The sequence below is a fragment of the Lutra lutra genome, chromosome 12, assembly GCF_902655055.1.
Source record: "Lutra lutra chromosome 12, mLutLut1.2, whole genome shotgun sequence".
NCBI classification, from domain to species: domain Eukaryota; kingdom Metazoa; phylum Chordata; class Mammalia; order Carnivora; family Mustelidae; genus Lutra; species Lutra lutra.
This window is the reverse complement of record NC_062289.1, coordinates 56371090-56390982: the sequence shown is the minus strand read 5'-3', so window position 1 is coordinate 56390982 and position 19893 is coordinate 56371090. Positions and strand designations below refer to the sequence as shown.

The window sequence follows — 19893 nt, the reverse complement described above, 5'->3', positions numbered from 1 at the left end:
TGGAAAAACATTTCATGTTCATAGGTTGGAAGAATAAACATTGTTAAAATGTCTGTACCCCCCAGAGCAATCTATACTTTCGGCATCATTCCAATCAAAATTCAACTGGCATTCTTTGAAGTGCTAGAAAAAACAATCCTAAAATCTGTATGGAACCAGAAGAGACTCCAAATCATTCAAATCATTAAGGAAATGTTCAAAAGAAAAACAAAGCTGAGGGGATTATGTTGCCTGATTTACTCCAAAGCTTTGATCACCAAGACAGCATGGTACTGGCACAAAAACAGATATATACACCAGTGGAACAGAGTAGAGAGTCCAGATATGGACCCTCAACTCTATGGTCAAATAATCTTTGACAAAGCAGGAAAAAATTGCCAGTGGAAAAAAGACAGTCTCTTAGATAAATGGTGCTGGAAAATTGGACAGCTATGTATAGAAGAATGAAACTCAATCATTCCCTCACACCGTACACAAAGATAAACTCAAAATGGGTGAAAGACCTCAACGTGAGACAGGAATCTATCAGAATCCTAGAGGAGAACATAGGCAGTAACCTCATCGACATCGGCCACAGCAACTTCTTTCAAGATACGTCTCCAAAGGCAAAGGAAACAAAAGCGAAAATGAACTTCTGGGACTTCATCAAGATCAAAAGCTTCTGTACAGCGAAGGAAACAGTCAAAAAACAAAGAGGCAACCCATGGAATGGGAGAAGTTACTCACAAATGACACTACAGACAAAGGGCTGATATCTAAGATCTATAAAGAACTCCTCAAACTGAACACCCGAAAAACATAATCATGTCAAAAAATGGGCAGAAGACATGAACAGACAATTCTCCAATGAAGACATACAAATGGCTAGTAGACACATGAAAAAATGTTCATCGTCATTGGATATCATGGAAATTCAAATCAAAACCACATTGAGATACCACCTTACACCAGTTAGAATGGCCAAAATCAACAGAAGAGGAAACAAGCGTTGGAGAGGCTATGGAGAAAGGGGAACCCTCTTACACTGTTGGTGGGAATGCAAGTTGGTGCAGCCACTTTGGAAAACAGTATGGAGGTTCCTCAATTAAAAGTAGAGCTACTCTATGACTTTGCAATTGCACTACTGGGTATTTACCCCAAAGATACAGATGTAGTGAAAAGATGGGCCAAATGGACCCCAATGTTCCTAGCAGTAATGTCCACAATCATCAAGCTGTGGAAGAAGCCAAGATGCCCTTCAACAGATGAATGGATAAAGAAGATGTGGTCCATATGTACAATGTAATATTATGCAGCCATCAGAAAGGATGAATACCCAACTTTTGCATCAACATGGATGGGACTGGAAGAGATTATGCTGTGAAATAAGTCAAGCAGAGAAAGTCAATTATCATATGGTTTCACTTACTTGTGGAACATAAGGAATAACATGGAGGACATTAGGAGAAGGAAAAGAAAAGTGAATTGGGGGAAACTGAAGGGGGAGATGAAGCATGAGAAACTGTGGTCTCGGAGAAACAAACTGAAGGTTTTGGAGGTGAGGGGAGTAGAAACATAGGTGAGACTGGTGGTGGTGTTAAGGAGGGCCCGTATTGCATGGAGCACTAAGTTTGGTGCATAAACAATGAGTCTTGGAACACTGAAAAGAATAAAATTAAGATGTTAAAAGTACCTTTACTGATATTTTGGTGGCATTTAGAAGGGGAATGGAGCTAAATGTATATATATGCTCATTTCTACATTTTTATTTGGAGGTTTAGCATTCAGATTGGTTGTGAATGTATGCTAAATGCAAGATTATTTCCAGAAATAAAACTATAATAATTTATATTTTGAGAAGTAATGAAATGTAGTTTATAGGAGTAATGGCAGTTGACTTCCATAGATTCTCTAGAATCATCAATTTGTTGGCTATATTATTAGCAAGTATCTTAGATGTTTGAAGAGCACATAGAAATATTTTAGCAAATTGTTTTTTGATACCAAATAACTATTTTAACTTCATAATTTATTTGCAAAGCTAAAATTACATTAAAAATTTATAGTATAAATCTTGCATTTATTTGCAACATTAACTGTTAACATTTTTTAGGCACATAAAATTACTATATTTTGCTCTTTCCTATGGATAGATTCTATTATCATAAGGAATGTAAGAGTTCAGAGAAAAATGTATATTATTGATTATCTGAACAGATATTAAGTACCTACTGAGCATGAGACCCAGCTATGAGCTAAGAATATAAAAAAGAACAATATAGACATAACATGTAAAGATTTTTAGTTATGGAACATTACTCAGTGTTACTCATCATGATGTTACTCATCATGTTAGTTGGTGAACCTGAGGGAGAAACAGAAAATAACCAGTAGGTTTTCTATAATGTGAGGTACTGAGAGAGACAGAGACAGAAAGAGAGGGAGAGACAGGGGAATAGAGAGGAATAGAAGCAATTACCCCATCTTGAATGCCTGTCAATTACCAAGCACTGGGTTGGATTCGGTGCTGTGGGAGCTGTGGTCCTTTTGGAGCCAAGTTCTGCTGGGAGCTTATCCAGTATAGTCTGGATTTTATTTATTTTTTTTTCTGAAAGTGATTTCACTAGACAGAGAAAGGACTATATTACCTTGTCTATTCCTAATGGACTTCATCTCAGCTTTGAGCAAAACAATCAATTACAAAATGAGCTCCTATTGATAAATACTTGAAGTACTGATAGTTTATCTGATAGATGGAAGTTCTCTGTGCTTTAGGATCTGACGATCAAGGCACACATCTGACATCCTGTTATAAATGTTAGGGAGTCTAACTTGTACTCTTTATTCAGGAAGGATGTTTTCATTTTGATTGAGATGAGCTGAGCATGAGTCCAAGACTTCTAGCGTCTAAAGTACCATCACTGTGAGGTCACTTTCAGCCTATTTTTTGAAAACAAAATTGAGTTCACCTGAATTAGGTTTAGCAGTGATTGAGACAACTTGCTGTCCTCATGTCTTGTATTTCTTTTGTACTAAATAGTGCTCCACTATGTAGCATGGGCTGCTGGTGGTTCCATGATGTTAAGATCATTCTCGCAAAGAGCCGCTCCATGTGTGCAGAACCTGTTGAGTGGAGTCAGTGAGAACTGTAGACAGTCTCTACCACTGGGAGGCCTGACGTTTGGAGGAGCTACTTTCCTGCCTTGTCAGAGCTACTGGAAACAGAGAAATAAATAGGCAGTGTCTGAGGGGCCCTCATAGAAAATCCACTCTCTCAAAATGATGCCCAAAGCCTCGGAGGGCTTCAGGAGAACTGGTTCCATGGCTCTCTTTCCTCTGCCGGTGCTTCCCCGTGGTCTTTGTGCCCAGCAGCCTACAGAACACTCAGCAAACCTCAGAGCAACTACTTAGAAGTCTTGGTTTCGGTAGCTCACTGGTCAGCAGAGCAAGGTGCTCACTTTGGCTTCCTTTTCTGTTGTCATGACTTAGACAAGTCACTTGAAATGCCAGGTCTCACTTTCCTCATCAATACAATGAAGAGTTAAATGAAGTGCCCTCTTAAAGCCACCAATACCCTGTCTGTGCTGACTGACGCTTCTCAGTAAGACTCTTGACACATCCTTTCTTACTGTTGGTTATTAAACAGGACTATTGTCCGTTACCTAAAAACTGCTTGTCCTGGTATCCCCATGATTTTTGGTTCCTAGATTGACCACTGACATAATTATCGTTGTCACGCTTCTCTGGGTTCCATGGGGCAGGTTACACAGACCAGAATGCCCGGCATTTAAGGGTTTGTACTGTTTATTCATGACCATAATTCTTTAGACTGTTCCAGTGGCAAAATTATGTTTCTATTGAGGCTGTTGTTCTGGAAGTAAAAGAATGGAGAATGTTGTTATAAGAGTCTGTAACTAATCTGATGCATAAGTGGTTCTTTCTAATACAAGGGGAATGTACAGATGCCACAAATCGGATGCCCTTCCTTTGGTACTGTCCAGTCTCTAGAGTTATTTGGCCGGTACCAGTGCCGGAGCATCAGCTTATTCTAATGGCACCTCTGAACATCTGAACAAAACCAGCAGGCAAACAGCTATATATCAGCGCTCCATTCATTATTCTGAGGCTAGACCAATATAATTTTGGCTCATGTATCTGTTGTTCACGGCCACTGCAATATCAAATGCAAACTTATTAAGAAATACATTTTAGTCATTCAGCAAATATTTGCCAAGTATTTATTGAGTGATAACAATATACTAGACACTGTTCTAGACTCAGAGAAAGTAGCAGTGAGGTGAACAAATCCCTGTTGTAGGGCAGTTATATCCCTATAAAGTGAGAGAACAAATATGTAAAATATTTATATAATAAGTTAATTGGTGGTAAGTGCTATGGAGAAAAATAAAACAGGTTAATAAGGTTAGGAAAGGCACATGTATTTCGAGGGTATATATACAGGGAGTTCAGGGAAGGACTTACTGAGGATGTGATATTCGAGCAACTTAAAGGAGGTGAGGTCGGCAGTCCAGAGTCCATGGGGAGAACTTCCCTGTGAAAGAGAAGCAGGTACAAGTCCTTGAGGAGGGAGGAAGTTGGCTGTGTCCCTCCTGAAGCAGGAGCAGAGTGAAAGGGAGATGAGGGCAGAGTGGTAAGGACATGCTTTTCCCTAAGTGATTTCAATAGCCCTTGGAATGACATGATTTAAGTATGTTTTCACTTATATTTAACTTGGTTTGACCTTAAGTTTCTCCATTCTTGTGCCCATCCCCATGTGTTGTATCTTCTTCACGGACTTTTTCTTGACCCCCGGTTTTTGTAACTCCAAGCACTGAGATTGACCGCCATCTCTCAGCTTTTTCACACGGGGCTTTCTCATTGCCCTCTTGGGAAGGCACATTCTGCGTACCCCTAATAGTTGGGTTGCTTCCCCTAGAACAGCTCCCAGCTCTTTAGAGAGGCTTCTCTTCCCTGGGGGCTCGAGCTCTTCCACTCTACCACATCTCCTCCATCCTCTGGCTGTCAGCTGGTTGCCTCGTGGCTATCTGCTAACGTTAATTGAAGATATTTGTCACCTGGGTCTTCCTCTTCTCCAGAGAACTGCCAGTACCTGGGGGAAATGCAGGGGCTGCCTGGCAAGTGCCCTGCTTTGTAGTTCCTTGATTCCAATATCTGATACATTTCCCTTGTTTGATTCAGCCATCTGTGCCCACAGCCACAGTGTGGACCTCATCTTTCCTCAGCTTTTGCCCGTCTCAGAAGTGTTAATGTCTCAGTAGTGTGGAAAGAGGTGGGATGTGAACAAATTCATTTGTATCAACAGCCTGCATCCAATCCAGTGATGTTCCCACTCTCACCCATGCCATACTACACTTTGGCCTTCAGGGGGAGCAAACGCTCCCAGTCCTGAGTCCTTGGAGGATGGACCTCCTTAGACCATGGAGCTCTGGGTTACGGTATAGGGGAAGCAGTGGTTGAGTGTGTGGATAATGGAGTCAGAGACAATTGTTCTGATCCTCACTTCCAAAATGAGGGTGACCAGGCACGCCTCACAGCATATGTGAGGAATTAAATGACTTAGTGTAAATGCAATACTCAGTATAGAGGTTACTAATAAGGGGAAACCAGTTAGGTGTTGCTTCTTGGAGACAAGTGAAGAGGTTAACGGCTATTGTTCCATGGGGTGGTCTCACGTATTTCTTGAAACAAGAAGGAATTCAAACTTGAAAAGCTTCTGTCTCATTGCCACACAGCTGTGTGAAGGTATCTGGCTCTTGCCCCTTCCTCTGTTGCCCCACTTCTGCCTCCCTACCCCGAGGTGGGGCAGGACTCAGGGTGGGGTCCTGGAGGAAGGCAGGAGGAGCAGGTAGCTTTTGCAGGCCTCCCTAAGCAATGAGACATTCTTCTCTTCTTAGGCTCATTGAACAGGGAAGATGTAAATAATACATGTTTTCCTCTTTTTGTACAAACCTAACTCATTTCTGGAGAGTGCCATTAGAAGCAGTTATTGCTTCAGAAACATTTAAAAGTGACATCTTTTTTTTTTAATTTTTACTTATTGATCACAAAAAGGGTGAAAAGATGGTTTCTTTCATAGCAGCCTGCTAGATTTCTTTCTTTTCTTTCTTTTTTAAGCTTTTATTTATTTATCAGAGAAAGAGAGAGAGAGCACAAGCAGGGAGAGCAGCAGCAGGCAGAGGCAGAGAAAGAAGCTGGCTCCCCGCTGAGCAAGGAGCCTGATGTGGGACTTGATCCCAGGACCCTGGTATCATGACCTGAGCCAAAGGCAGTAGCTTAACCAACTGAGCTACCCAGATGTCCCCTTCTAGATTTCCTTAAGGGGCTCGGGCAACCCTAATTGCTTCTTCTCTTAGTCTCTTCACTTGTTTCTCAACCCACCGCACACTACTTTCTTTAGTCACCATTCCATGGAATCTGCTGCCCAGGCCCTTGGTGGGGAACCTGGAGCAGCGAGGAGGGGACCTGGTGCTGAAGGGGCAAGGTATGGACATATTCAGAACCCATGCAGAAATGTGGAGATTTGAAATACAAGGAAGGAGTTTGGACAGTCATTAAAAATATAAAAATATGAGCTACAAAAGTAAATGAAGCATAGAAATAGTGAAACAGAAGGTATGTCACAAGGACATATAGACAAGGACAAAAAGCAAAGGGAATCCTAAGAGAACTTTAAAAAAAAAAATTCCAGCTTAAAACATGTTTATAGAAGTGAGATAAAGCAAACCAGTTCTGAAAGTGAATGTAAATGTTTTCCGAAATCCATTCAGAAGTTTAAAATAGATGCACCTGAAACAAAACAATTTTTAAAAAGATGGGGAAAATGTTATCAAGAAAACATAAACAGAAAGTAACAGGATGGCATACAATTTAATTTTAATAAAAAAAAGAATTTGATGCAAAATGCAATCAAGATGTCTAAAAGGGGCATTTTTTCCTGTGTTTAATAAAAAGCACAGTTACTAGTGAACATTACATATCCTTTTCTGTGTTAAGCAATGTAACATCAAAATATGAAGCAAAATACCCCATGATCTAGCAGTTTTACTCCTGGATGCGTTCCAACTGCAGTGTGTATTTCTGGTCACCGAGAGAATGTACTAGAATGTTTGTAGCAGCACTTTCCATAATAGTTCCCACATCAAAACTACCCAAATGACCATCACCAACAAAATGGAAAAATAAATTGTGAAACCCTCACCCAATGAACTACTACACATCAGTGAAAGTAAACATTCTGCATACAGCAGTCCCCATGAACCTCACAGAGTGCCGAGCAAAAGCTGTCCACTGCAAATGAGCACATGCCGTATGATTCCGTTTATACAAAGGAAAAAATGGAACTAGCCAAGCTAATCTTAGAGGATGAGAGTTTCCCTTTGTGGAGAGAGGGTAGTGACTGGGAGGGAGCACACTGAGGAGGTGGTGTCCTGGCTTCTGGTTACAGGGCTATGTTAATTTTGTGAATAGTTTTCAAGCTCTTTACTTGATTTGTATATTTTTCTTTAAGTATATTTTATTTTAGTAAAAAGTTTATGAGGAGGGCTCCTGGGTGGCTCAGTGGGTTAAGCCGCTGCCTTCGGCTCAGGTCATGATCTCAGGGTCTTGGGATCGAGGCCCGCATCGGGCTCTCTGCTCAGCAGGGAGCCTGCTTCCCTCTCTCTCTCTCTCTGCCTGCCTCTCCGTCTACTTGTGATCTCTCTCTGTCAAATAAATAAATAAAATTTAAAAAAAAAAAAAGTTTATGAAGAAAAAATTATCGGAAAGTAGAACACTGTGTAGAAAAACTTTTAGTATACTGCTTCAGGCTTTTTATTATATAAAAAATAAACAGATTTTTGAATAATATAGCCATTTATATTGGATTAATGCATATTATACATTAAAACATATATGTCTGTATCTGTATATACTTAAGAAAAGTTTTGACTGTTGATCCTATATTAGGCAAAAAAGAAATCCTGAAGTCTTCAAACAGGAATTATGCAGACCATGTGACATTCTGAAACTGAAATGTGATAAACTAGATACTATTATTAATATTTCAAACAACTATAAAAATTGGGGCCCCTGGGTGGCTCAGTGGGTTAAGCCTCTGCCTTCAGCTCAGGTCATGATCTTAGGGTCCTGGGATGGAGCCCCGCACTGAGCTCTCTGCTCAGCGGGGAGCCTGCTTCCCCCTCTCTCTCTGCCTGGATCTCTGCCTACTTGTGTTCTTTCTCTCTCTCTGTCAAATAAAGAAATAAAATCTTTAAAAAAATTAATTAAAAATTAAACATCTACAAAAATTAACCTTTGAGATATCTCTTAAATAAATATTTAGCCAGTGACTAAATGAAGGTGACAATTACAGATTGTAGTAATAATTATTTCTGAGAAATAAAAGTGAGAAAAATAAATATGTCATAAAAGTTTGTCCAGGTGTCTAAAGCTGTATTCAAGGGCAACAATGATTAAGTTCATAATTCTTGAATGCTTCTATTATTTAAAAAATGAAAATAAATTAATTTTCTTTATAATTCAATTGGACAAGTAGAAACAATCCTAAGAGAAATATGAAGAAAGTAATAAGAGTAAAGGCAGCAGATAAAATAATTAGAAAAGGGAAATGAGTACAATAGAGCTGATGAACAAATCTAACTACTTATTCCTTTAAAGGAAAAAGAAAACAGCACAGTAATAGGTAACATAATGTAATTAGGAATAAAATAACACAAATGTGAAGAGAAACAAGAAACCCAATTAGAAATTTTTTGAAACAGAGTGCTTTATGCCAGGTTATGCCAATATATATTTTTTAATTGCAATTAAAAATGGTAAACCTGGGAAATTACAATTACAGAGAAGTAATTAAGAGAATAAAATCCTAATAGAGGCAGAAGTATTGGAGGAATTGGAGGTATTGGAGGAATTAGAAAGGTGCCCAGAGGTGCCTGGGTGGCTCAGTGGGTTAAAGCCTCTGCCTTCAGCTCGGGTCATGGTCCCAGGGTCTTGGGATCGAGCCTCACATCAGGCTCTCTGCTGGGCAGGGAGGCTGCTTCCTCCTCTCTCTGCCTGCCTCTCTGCCTACTTGTGATCTCTGTCTGTCAAATAAATAAATAAAATCCTTAAAAAAAAAAAAAAGAAAGAAAGATGACCAGTTCATGGTCTGAAGTCAGACGGTGATTCTGAGTTTTTTTTCAAACTTCCAAGGAGGACTTCTAGGTGTAACCTCGCTCTGCCAAGTGTGCACAGCACCATTTTACCTTGGCTTTGTTGGGTGAATGAATGAACCAATGAATGAGTGCTCCCTTTAACCTCCCTCTCAGAGGTGCAAATAGACAAGTTAGGTAATGTATGTGAGGTTCTTAGCACAGGGGCTATTAAATAGTGAGCATTCAGTTAATAGTAGGTCAGATGTCTTATAGTACATGGGAATCAAAATGTCAATGTGTAATCTTTTGATATGTGTATATATTTTTTCAGGTTATCCTGATCCAGAAAATTTTTCCTGGACAGAGTATCTGGAAGCTACTCAAACGAATGCCGTTCCTGCCAAAGTTTTTAAAATGGTAAGCTTGTATCTGAGAATACTCTCACCTTTAAGCAATGTACATGTTGACTTCATTTGACAGTTTTTAAATTATTCTAGATTTTTTCTTTTTAAAGTTGAGTGTTATGTTCATAACCAATTTGCCTTGTTTTCCGTTAAAACTGCAAAGGAAGGGGCGCCTGAGTGGCTCAGTGGGTTAAGCCGCTGCCTTCGGCTCAGGTCATGACCTCAGGGTCCTGGGATCGAGTCCCGCATCGGGCTCTCTGCTCGGCAGGGAGCCTGCTTCCCTCTCTCTCTCTCTCTCTGCCTGCCTCTCTGTCTACTTGTGATCTCTCTCTGTCAAATAAATAAATAAAATCTTTAAAAAAAAAAAAAACAAAAAACTGCAAAGGAAGTGATTCACTTAACAATGGTTCCTCTACACAAAAGTTAACAATGGTTTCCTTACTCGAAAAGCCTGGTAGCCTGCTCTAGTGCAGTGAAAGTCACCTCATCAACCTCAGAAGCTGGTGAGGTCCTTCATTTCTGCCTGTATTCGTCCATGAAGTGGGAACTCTGCTCTCACAGTCTCGGGGACTGTCTGAATGTTCAGGACACCATGATAAAATCAGTGAATTGTATGAAGCCTGTGTGTGTTCTAGTTTTATCCATTTTGAGGGAAACATTGCTTTTAGCATTTGTTAGAACACCAGTTTTTAAGCACAAATTTGTCCTTACACATTTATTCCAGGGTTGAACCAAGCATAAATTATTTGGTAAAAGACAATGCATTGATAGTGTAGTTAGAGATCTTTATGTCTAAAGTGGTTTTCAAGTTGTTCCCTTTCAACTTGTGTGCTCTGGGCTTCCTGACTCATCTTTAATCAGAATTTTATATAGTGAGCTTCCACATACGATTTCAATTATGAAAAGTTTTCTAGGGATCACAAGGGGTTTGAAACAAAATGTTATTTCATTTAAAAAATGATTATACAGTAGGCTGGATTTGAAAAAGAAAAGTAACCAAATTAAGAAGGCTAGAAGTCCTAGAGCGCTTGGAAGGACATTGAGAATTGCAGAAACTCAATAAGCAGAATACCAGCTGCTTGTATTATCTTTTTCTCTTTTGCTTTCTGTCAAAACTCATTTTACTTTTCCAAGAAGAAAATTACAAGAAAACAAAATTATGATTTAGTTACAAAGGCAACTTCCAGGCTCTGACAAAGGTTATTATGGCTTTACCTCAAGCTATATATCTTTGGTATCTGCACTGTGAAACTGTTACCTTTCTTACTGGGACAGTGACCTTGGGGAGATCGGAAAGATTTTCAAGCATCAAAGGCCTAATTATAGTCCGTGTACTCCATTTAGTAGGTGTAATAATGCATTTTGGAAGAAAATATGCTTCTACAAAAGCTGGAGAGAAACAGATGAGGTACTGGGGAAAGATTTAACTATTTATTACTCATGAATCATGAAGGTTTTATTTTTCTAGTGTCATTTCTAGATTTGAGGAATTCAATGCACTTTCATTTGCAGTGAAGTCAGTTGAATACTTTCGTATGTAATAGCTGAAGTGAAATTTTTGCCAGCCTATGAACACTGTCTGAGTTGTCTTTCAACTTTGATTTTGGTATTTAAATTTCCTTGGGGTCAGTGACTTCATAAGTCCCAGTGTATTTTTTCCCATTGAGGTTTTTTTTTTAGTGTTTTCTGAGTGACCATCATTATAGACTCCTGGTTCCTAGCATTTTAAGAGTTGGAAGAAAGCTTGAATTTATTAATACAGGTTTTTAACATACTTAGGTTACAGGTAAGTAACAAAAGCACAGGTTATGGTTTTAAATACATTGGGGTATGATTTTAAAACAGTTTAACTGTGATAGTCATTCAGGTTTTATCTATTTTAAAATTTAGATTTATAAAGGATTATGTTTATCCTTTCTAATTGTTTACTAAATAATTTTGTCTCTGGGTCACACACTCCAAAACTGGGCAGTGACAATAGTCAACAGTTTCTTAATTTATTAAGTTAATTTCAGGAAAAAACTTAACAATTAGTTAATCAATTAGAAGCTTTTCCAAATCTTGTGATCATTTAATGAATTTATGATTTAATCTCTTTTTAGCTATCTTGAAAATTACCAAAAAATTCTTTCTCCTCTCACAAGTTTGAATAAGATTGGATAAAATAACATGCATTAGCCCTATGTGCCTTTCAACCTAAATTGCAGTTGTATTAAGGGTCTGAATGCAAAGTCAGAACAATTGCACTTTAGATAACATGAGTGTCTGAGCAGTTGGGTTTTGCTAACTTTACTCTTCTGACATTCCAGCGGACACCCCACGGTTTTCTGCCGAGCATGAGACTTGAAGCAGTGGACAGAAGGAACCCCAGGCTCATTCGCGTGGCTACAGTCATCGATGTGGATGACCAGCGGGTAAAGGTATGCACTTCCGAGCAGTGCACTGCTGTCCTGGCCAGTACCCGCCCCTCCCTCGAGGCTCTGATTTTTTGGCACAGTGGGAGGAGCAGACTTCCACTGACACCATTCCTAGTCCCAGCTCCTGGGTAGAGAGATGGCCAGCTGACATGCACCTGACAAAGGGAATGGGTAGCTTGCCCACAGCTGATTTTGAGAGGCATTCTAGCATGTTCCTGTTTGAGTTTGCTGTTTAGATTTTATATGCTTTTTCTTTTTTCTTTTTTAAAGCTTCCTTTTATTGCTATTATCAGCTTTTTTTTAATAGTCATTAAATACCTTAAGAACAATCAAGGCTTTGTTTTCTACTGTTCTTCGTTAGATCAAAGAGAAATGAACAAAAGGACTTTATTCACTGTAGCTAAAACAAAAATTGAGATTTTTGAAGTAAATATATGGTGAACAGATTTCCATACTGTCCTTATTGTGAAATCTACTTTTTTAAATGCACACATTTTCAAAATTTTCTTAAAATGGAAGCGTTTCCATTTTCTTAATAGACAGCTAAACATTGTTGTATTTAATAAATCTACAGCATATGACAGTTCAAAATGATTTTCCATCCAAACACAGTTTGTTTCATACTAATAAAAAGATTCAAGTCAACTGCTTTTAAATAGGCACCATCAAGAAAGAGGCATTTAAGTTTGATATACAATTTGCTATGATTAAAATAAATCTTATTTGCTATATGCCAAATTTGAAAACAATTTCTGTTTCATCTCATAAAGAATAATCAGTACATAAATTTTAGTTAAATTTAGAGATGACTATTTCACGATTGGTTACCAAGAATTAAAAAATATCTTTTATTCTTCTGACAAATGAAAATAATTATGCTGAGCACTATTCAGGACTAATACATGATAGGTATTTTCTCCCACATATCTTGTTTCTAATGTTTTATTTTATATTGAATTTTGCTTATATTCTTATTTGTGGCTCTTTATTGCTTATGCTTATAGCACTTACGCTGGGAATGACTTTTGAATATCATAAATACTTTATAAATTCAGGAATTTTTTTTAAAGATTTTACTTATTTATTTGAAAGAGACATTGAGAAAGAGAAAGAGTTTGAGAGAGGGAAGGGGGAAGAAGAGGGAAAGAATCCCAAGCAGTCTCCACGCTGAGCGTGGAGCCCCACATGAGGCTCGATCCTATGACCCCCAAGGTTATGACCTGAGCTGAGACCAAGAGTTGGAAGCTGAACCGACTGAGCCACCCAGGCACCCCAAAATTCAGGAATATTTTGTCATCGAAAATGAGCCTCGGGTTTTTTTTTCTCTGAATTCTCGTTTAACTTTCATTATAAAATCATGGCATTTGTAGGAAAAATTAGATCTTAATAGTATATCAAATCTTAGAATTTCAATTGACAGATTATTTTCTTCCATTTCGTAAGAAAGATATTGTGTTTTTTTGTTGGATATATTTGCCACCTTATTTATATGAATATATTGGGTTAACACATGACCTTAAAATATTTGAAAAAACTTAAGTTCCTAAAATGAATTTAGTATATTTCTTATTTACCATCTAAACATTGATCCTTCCAAATCTCTGAGAATTTAGCTGGTCCTTCCAAAGGAATATTTCATGTATCTTCTCCTTATTCTTTCTCTTTCATGGTAATTGCCTTGTCCTTTGCTGTAGAGAAAGAGTTGGAAAGTACATGGTCCCTCTGACAGGATTAGAACCTTAAGTGTTATCTCTGTGGTTGTGAGCACAGTGGAGATCCCATTAGGATTTTAGGACTACATTAAGATGTGTTTATGCAGCTGTCGCTCTCAGCCCTGCGAAATATGCTTTATAAAATGTGAAATGAATTGCTTCCACATACCATTCAGTCTGTCAGAATGTTATCAGTCCTGAAATAGATACAAATGTCTTAGGGTATGGCTTTGGTCTCACAGACAGCCTCTGCCCTCTTGCAGCCCATTCCTGGGATGGACCCTTCTGCCATGGACCCTCCATTCTGCACCCTCCCCTAGTCAGTCCTCCAGTTGGGTCCATGCTTGTCCTATCCCATGAGGTACAGGGGGAAGGATTGTGGGCTGGCAATTTTCCAAATAGAAACAAATCATAGAGAAGATTCGGAAGTTTGGCTTCAAATTCCATTTATCATTGTTCCAGAGGAGAGAAAGGCGTTGAAAATGAGCATATGGTATTCTCCTCTGAATTCTCGTTTAAAGAAGTTGAGGGCTGTGGATGGGGCTAGCTCTGCCATTGGGAACGCAGTTGACACTTCCCTGATCTCCTTGTTCTCAAGCACATTCCTCTGTTCATTTACTAATGTGCTGACCATATTCTTCTATATATTTTTTTATTTTTAAAAAATTTTTTATTATAATTTTCTCTTTTAAAGTCTATTTCCTTCCAAGACTGTTTTTTATCATTGATACTGGCACATAATAGTTGCTTAATATGTGTGTGATTGAATGGGAATTGAGTGAGTGAAGAAACAAATGGCATTGCATATACTCTGGCATCTTGTTACTTGAGTGTGTGAAATAATTGTATTAGTCAATAAGTACTCTTCCCTCATTCTTCATCCCTCTCCTAATTACTCCTCCATTGGAAATCCAGTTCGGCATAATGTACTGGAAAGTGTCATAAGATGCACAGATCTGAGTTGGAATTTCAGCTCTGACTTCTTTAACTGTTACTAACTTAGTGGTTACTTAGTGTATTTGAACTTTCCTTTATCTGTAAAGCAATGTGGTTACCAATGCCTACCTTGTCATCTGGTTGTGAACATTCAGTGAAGAACACCCGAAAATGTGCCTGAGTCTACACTTCAGGTTGCTGCTGTTACCTGCCAGTGCAAATGTCCGGTGCTGCTCTCCTTGGGTGCCTTTATTGTCTGTGTTAAGGAAGAGGCCTCATCAAAGTAGTTGTCATCAGTAGATGGGGAAGGAACAAGACATGCACTGTGGTGAGCATGACTGGAGTTCCCTTGGGAGGGCTGGTGTGTGTCTATGGGATGGTGCTGCAGTTCCTCGTCTGACTTTGGAGAGTAGAGTCAGCCTGTTGCACCAAACAACAATGCCAGTGGAGATGATAATGATAACAGTAGTAGTTTGTATCAGATGACACCCTTATAAGGGCTTCCTGTGCATTAGGGTACCCTTACAGCAACCGTGAGACTTGAGGTGCGGTTATCAGACTCATTTAGTAGATGAGGAAACTGAAGGCCAGGGAGGTTAACTAATGGGTCCAAGGTTACAAACTAGAATGTGGGGAACCGCGTTTATACCCCAGCTTTTGCCCAGAGGTTTTCAACTCTAGAGCTTATAATCTTCCTACTCCTTCTCATCTTAGGTTCTGCTTGTTATCATAAATATCCCACTTCATGATGGGAGAGCGGGTGTGGAAGATGGGGACCAAGTTCACTCCTCACCCACCCTACTTTGTCCTTAGTGCTGGGCCCACATTGCCGGTCTTCCCAGGAGATTTGTGTGGTGCTTCTGGCACTCCCTGGCAGAGTGAAGCACATCTGGAAGACTCACTTTTTTCCTTTCTGCCACTCCCCAGATATGTAGTTGCCCTGTGTGCTTGATTAATTCTATTTTTAAAGCGGCTTTTTTGGGACGCCTGGGTGGCTCAGTTGGTTAAGCAGCTGCCTTTGGCTCAGGTCATGATCCCAGCGTCCTGGGATCGAGTCCCACATCGGGCTCCTTGCTCGGCGGGGAGCCTGCTTCTTCCTCTGCCTCTGTCTACCACTCTGTCTGCCTGTGCTCATGCTCTCTCTCTCTCTCTCTCTCGAACAAATAAATAAATCTTTAAAAAAAAAATAAAGCAGCTTTTTTGAGATATAATTCACACACCATAAAATTCACTGGTTTTGAATGTATTCCCAGAGCTGTGCAACCATTACCACTATCTAAGTTTAGAACCTTATCATCCCCCCGAGAAAGAAAGTTCATACCCCTAGCAATGACTCCTCAGTCTACACTTCCTCCCAGCCCCTGGCAATCAGTAGTCGACTTTGTGTCTCTATGGATTTGCCCTATTCTGATCATGTCCTATAAATGGAATCACATAAGATATGATCTTTTGTATCTAGCTTCTTTCACTTAGCATGATGTTTTGAGGGTTCATCCATCTTGTAGCATGTATACATATTTCATTATTTTTTATTTCTAATATTTTTTTAAAGATTTTATTTATTTATTTGACAGACAGAGATCACAAGCAGGCAGAGAGACAGGCAGAGAGAGAGGAAGGGAAGCAGGCTCCCTGCCCAGCAGAGAGCTCTCATTATTTTTTATTTCTGAATAATATTCCATTGTGTAGATCTACCACATCTTGTTAATCCATTCATCATTGATAGACATTTGAGTCATTTCCATTTTTTGGTTATTTTGAATAATGCTGCTGTGAACATTTGTGTATGTTTTTGGGTGGACATGTTTTCTTTTCTCTTGGGTATATATCTCTAGGAGTAGAACGGCTGAGAGTCATACGGTAACTCTTTGATATAAAATGTTTTCCATAGTGATTGCCCCAATTTATATTCTCATGAGCAGTATATGAAGGTTTTAGTTTCTCTACATCCTTACCAACATTTACTTTTGTCCGTTTTTGTTTACTTTTTCACATTTTAGATAGCCTAGTGGGCCTATGTGTATAGATTCGAAGATTCTGAATTATTACAGTTGACATATGACCACTAATAATACATTGGCCAAACGAGTAGGATCCAGTGACTTCCTAGTGGTTGTACTAGTGGAAGTAATAACAGCAGTAGGTGTGATGTCAGGCTCAGAAGTCACAGAAGTATTACCAATAGAGTAAGAAGGCCCAGTTACTGAATATGGACTTTGTTCCAGATATTTAGCTAAGTATGTGACATACTGTACCTTTATCTACACAGCAACTCTTTTTTAAACTTACATTTTTACTGAGGTCTAACTGACATGTGACGCTATATTAGTTTCAGGTGTAGAACATAGTGATTTGCTATTTGTTCACTCTGCAAAAGGACCACTGCAGTGAGTCTAGTCACACAAAACTCTCACACGTGTATGCTATTTCTTTTTTACAGTTGGCATGGAGACTTTAAGTAATTTGAGCCAGGTTTCCCAGTCAGAGGAGGAAGAACTGGGTGCAAACTTAGATGTTTCTAGCTCCAAAGCCAATGCTCTCTTTTCAGATACTCCCCTGTAGCTGTGATAAGCCATGGGAAGTAGAGACCATCAGTTGTCCATGTCGGTGGGTTGGAGCAGTGGCAGCCTGATTCAAGATATTCACCACTCTTGCGCTCTTAAGTCCACTGGTACTAGTCAAGCCAGATCCTCTGATTTTCATACTGCTGGTCATGTATCATTCGCCAGTAGCTGAGTTACGAAGCTTTTCTTGCCTTAGGAGGGTTTTCAGATGTTGTTTCCCCTTGTGTTGATTACTGTGTTTATTAATTACCATAATTACTCTAATAAATATTTATGATGTACTCAGCATGTATCGTGTTCAATTTATAGCCAGCTATTATGTTTAATAATTATTCTTTTGTTTGGTTGCACAGTGTACTCTGTTATGTTTGAAAGCCCATTACTGTCACCTTATCAAGAAATGCACATTAAATTACAATAGATGGATGGATGCTTTTAGGAAGTTTAGCCTTTATTTGGGAAAAAAAATCTATTCTTCTACAAATAAATGTAAAAGGAGGACTTAAAACAGAGAAATATTTGATAAATATTTGCCCTGTGGGACCACAGCTAAGCTGTGAAATGAATTATAAATGTATTCCAAATAGATGCTTTAGGAAGTTCTCCTGAATCATTAATAAATTGAGTGTCTTCAGCAAGTCTTTTCATATTTAATGCATTAACTGGATGTATTTGTGGCATTTCTAAATGAAATAAGAGCATCATGACCAAGAGAAATTGTCATGGTAAGTTGTCTACTTGTATGACTAGAAACTATTTTGAATTTTCAGTCAGGCCAATAAGTTCAAAGCTTTTGTCTGAAAAAGCGTGCAGGTGGATTAGTGCAAAGCAAAAGTCCAAATACAAGTCAGTGAATGTTCATTTTAATTAAGGGTTTCCTGTGCTTCAAGAAAGTTGCTTGACCCCTATGAGTCCTAGTTTAATTATCTGTCAAAAGGGGAGCAGAATTGGAATATATCATCTCTCTTTCCACTGTCTCTAGCTGGGATGCATTTTTGAAAATGGTTTTGAAATATGAGGACAGAACAAGATACTAACATTAAAAATGACTGTCCTTTGAGTTAAACTTCTAATTAATGCCCATTACAGAACCACAGTGATTGATGACTGTCTTCATTTGGGAAGGAGACTGGGACTAATTTCAAAAATATTATGACCAATTAATGAAAAGATATTTTTTAAGAGTAGGTGAGACTATAAATTAGTGTCAACCCTGATTTCCAGACAGGTTTAGGAAGATAGAATGCCCTCCCCAGTAAAGGTGCATTAGTGTAATTCTGGTAGCAACAAATAGCAGCAATAGTGAAGTGAGAGCTGGCTAACTCCGACGTGCTGCTGTTGATGTGCTTAGCATTTTCCTATTCTCAGAATCCACACGGCAGCTGGCAGCCGTGTAAGAGAGAGACGGGCAGAGAGACAACCCCACAGAGCTCAGGCCTCTTGCGCCAGGCTGCCCAACGACAGCCAGAGCTCTGAACCGGCAGGGCAGCATCTTTTCCTGTAAAGGGACAGCAAATAACTATTTCGACCTTTATGGGCCTTGTGGTCTCTGCCACAGTTGCTCAGTTCCGTGGATTAGCACAAAAGCGGTCACAAACAGTAGGTAAGCGGATGAGTGCGGCTGCATTCCTGTAAACTTTGTGGACATTGAAATTGGAATTCTGTATCATTTTCACATGTTACAAAATATTCTTTTGAACTTTTTTAGCCATTAAAAATGTAAAAACTGGGGCACCTGGGTGGCTCAGATGGTTAAGCGTCTGCCTTCAGCTCAGTTTGTGATCTGCGGGTCCTGGGGTTGAGCCCGTGTCAGCCTCCCTGCTCAGAAGGGAGTCTGCTTTTCCCTCTTTCTGCTCATGCCTTCTCTCTCTCTCTCTCTCAGATAAATAAGATGCTTAAAAGATCTAAACCATTTTTTTCATCCTTAGGATGCACAAAAACAGGTGATGGGCCCTGTTTAGCCTGTGGGCTATAATCTGCCAACTCTTGTCTTAACAGATACACAGACCGATTCAGTTATGAGATGAACTTAGTAAGTAGGAACTTATAGTATAAACAGTTTTGTATTCTTGCCTTATTTTTCTAAAAATATTTTTGAACCAAACCGCATCTGTGTTTATTTTCCTATCTAGTTCTAGATATTCAGTAGAAAGTGGTAGAAGAGATGAGGCCTACCTTATCATCAACAGCTTCTAGACTTAAATATATTTCTCCTAGTATCAGTTGGTAACCATCCATTCATTTGATAATTTTCAGTGTGAACGTAGTTAAGCTCCCAAAATGATGTATAACCTTTCACAGGGCAGGCTTCCCAGTTGCTGGACTTGTATTCTCCAAGTACTATAAGTAGAGACTTACCTTTAATGTTTTTAGTAAAGTCAGTATATGCAGAACTGAGCTGTACGCCCAATAGCACAGCCGGGAATAACCGCCGTGGCAGGGAGTCAGACTTCCCACTCTGGAGCCATTGCTGGCACTCCTTAGGTAGCCTTCACGCAGCCGCCTTCTTACCAGCCTGACCTGTGAGATCTAATGAGATCCTGGCATGTGATTATTTGGCTGGAGGCATCAGCTTAGTCATGAGCTGGGTAGAATAGAAATAGAACATTTCACAGTTTTCTGTGCAGAACACTGTCTGTGTAGACACTTCTTAAATAAAAGATGATGATGTCGTAGCACTAGTTGTTCTTAACCCTTATTTTCAGATTATGCATTTCTTTGAGTGTCTG

The 19893-nt window shown here is 39.2% G+C and overlaps 1 protein-coding gene across 7 annotated transcripts in view; it reads left to right on the top strand.

The window, feature by feature from the left end:
• Positions 1 to 19893, top strand: part of L3MBTL4 (L3MBTL histone methyl-lysine binding protein 4) — a 465624-nt gene that overhangs the window by 203063 nt on the left and 242668 nt on the right. For all 7 annotated transcript variants that reach the window (XM_047697687.1, XM_047697683.1, XM_047697681.1 and 4 more), the window contains 2 exons: positions 9463 to 9548; positions 11845 to 11955. In XM_047697687.1, coding sequence (XP_047553643.1) covers positions 9463 to 9548; positions 11845 to 11955 — 197 coding nt within the window. The remainder of the gene's footprint in view (positions 1 to 9462; positions 9549 to 11844; positions 11956 to 19893) is intronic.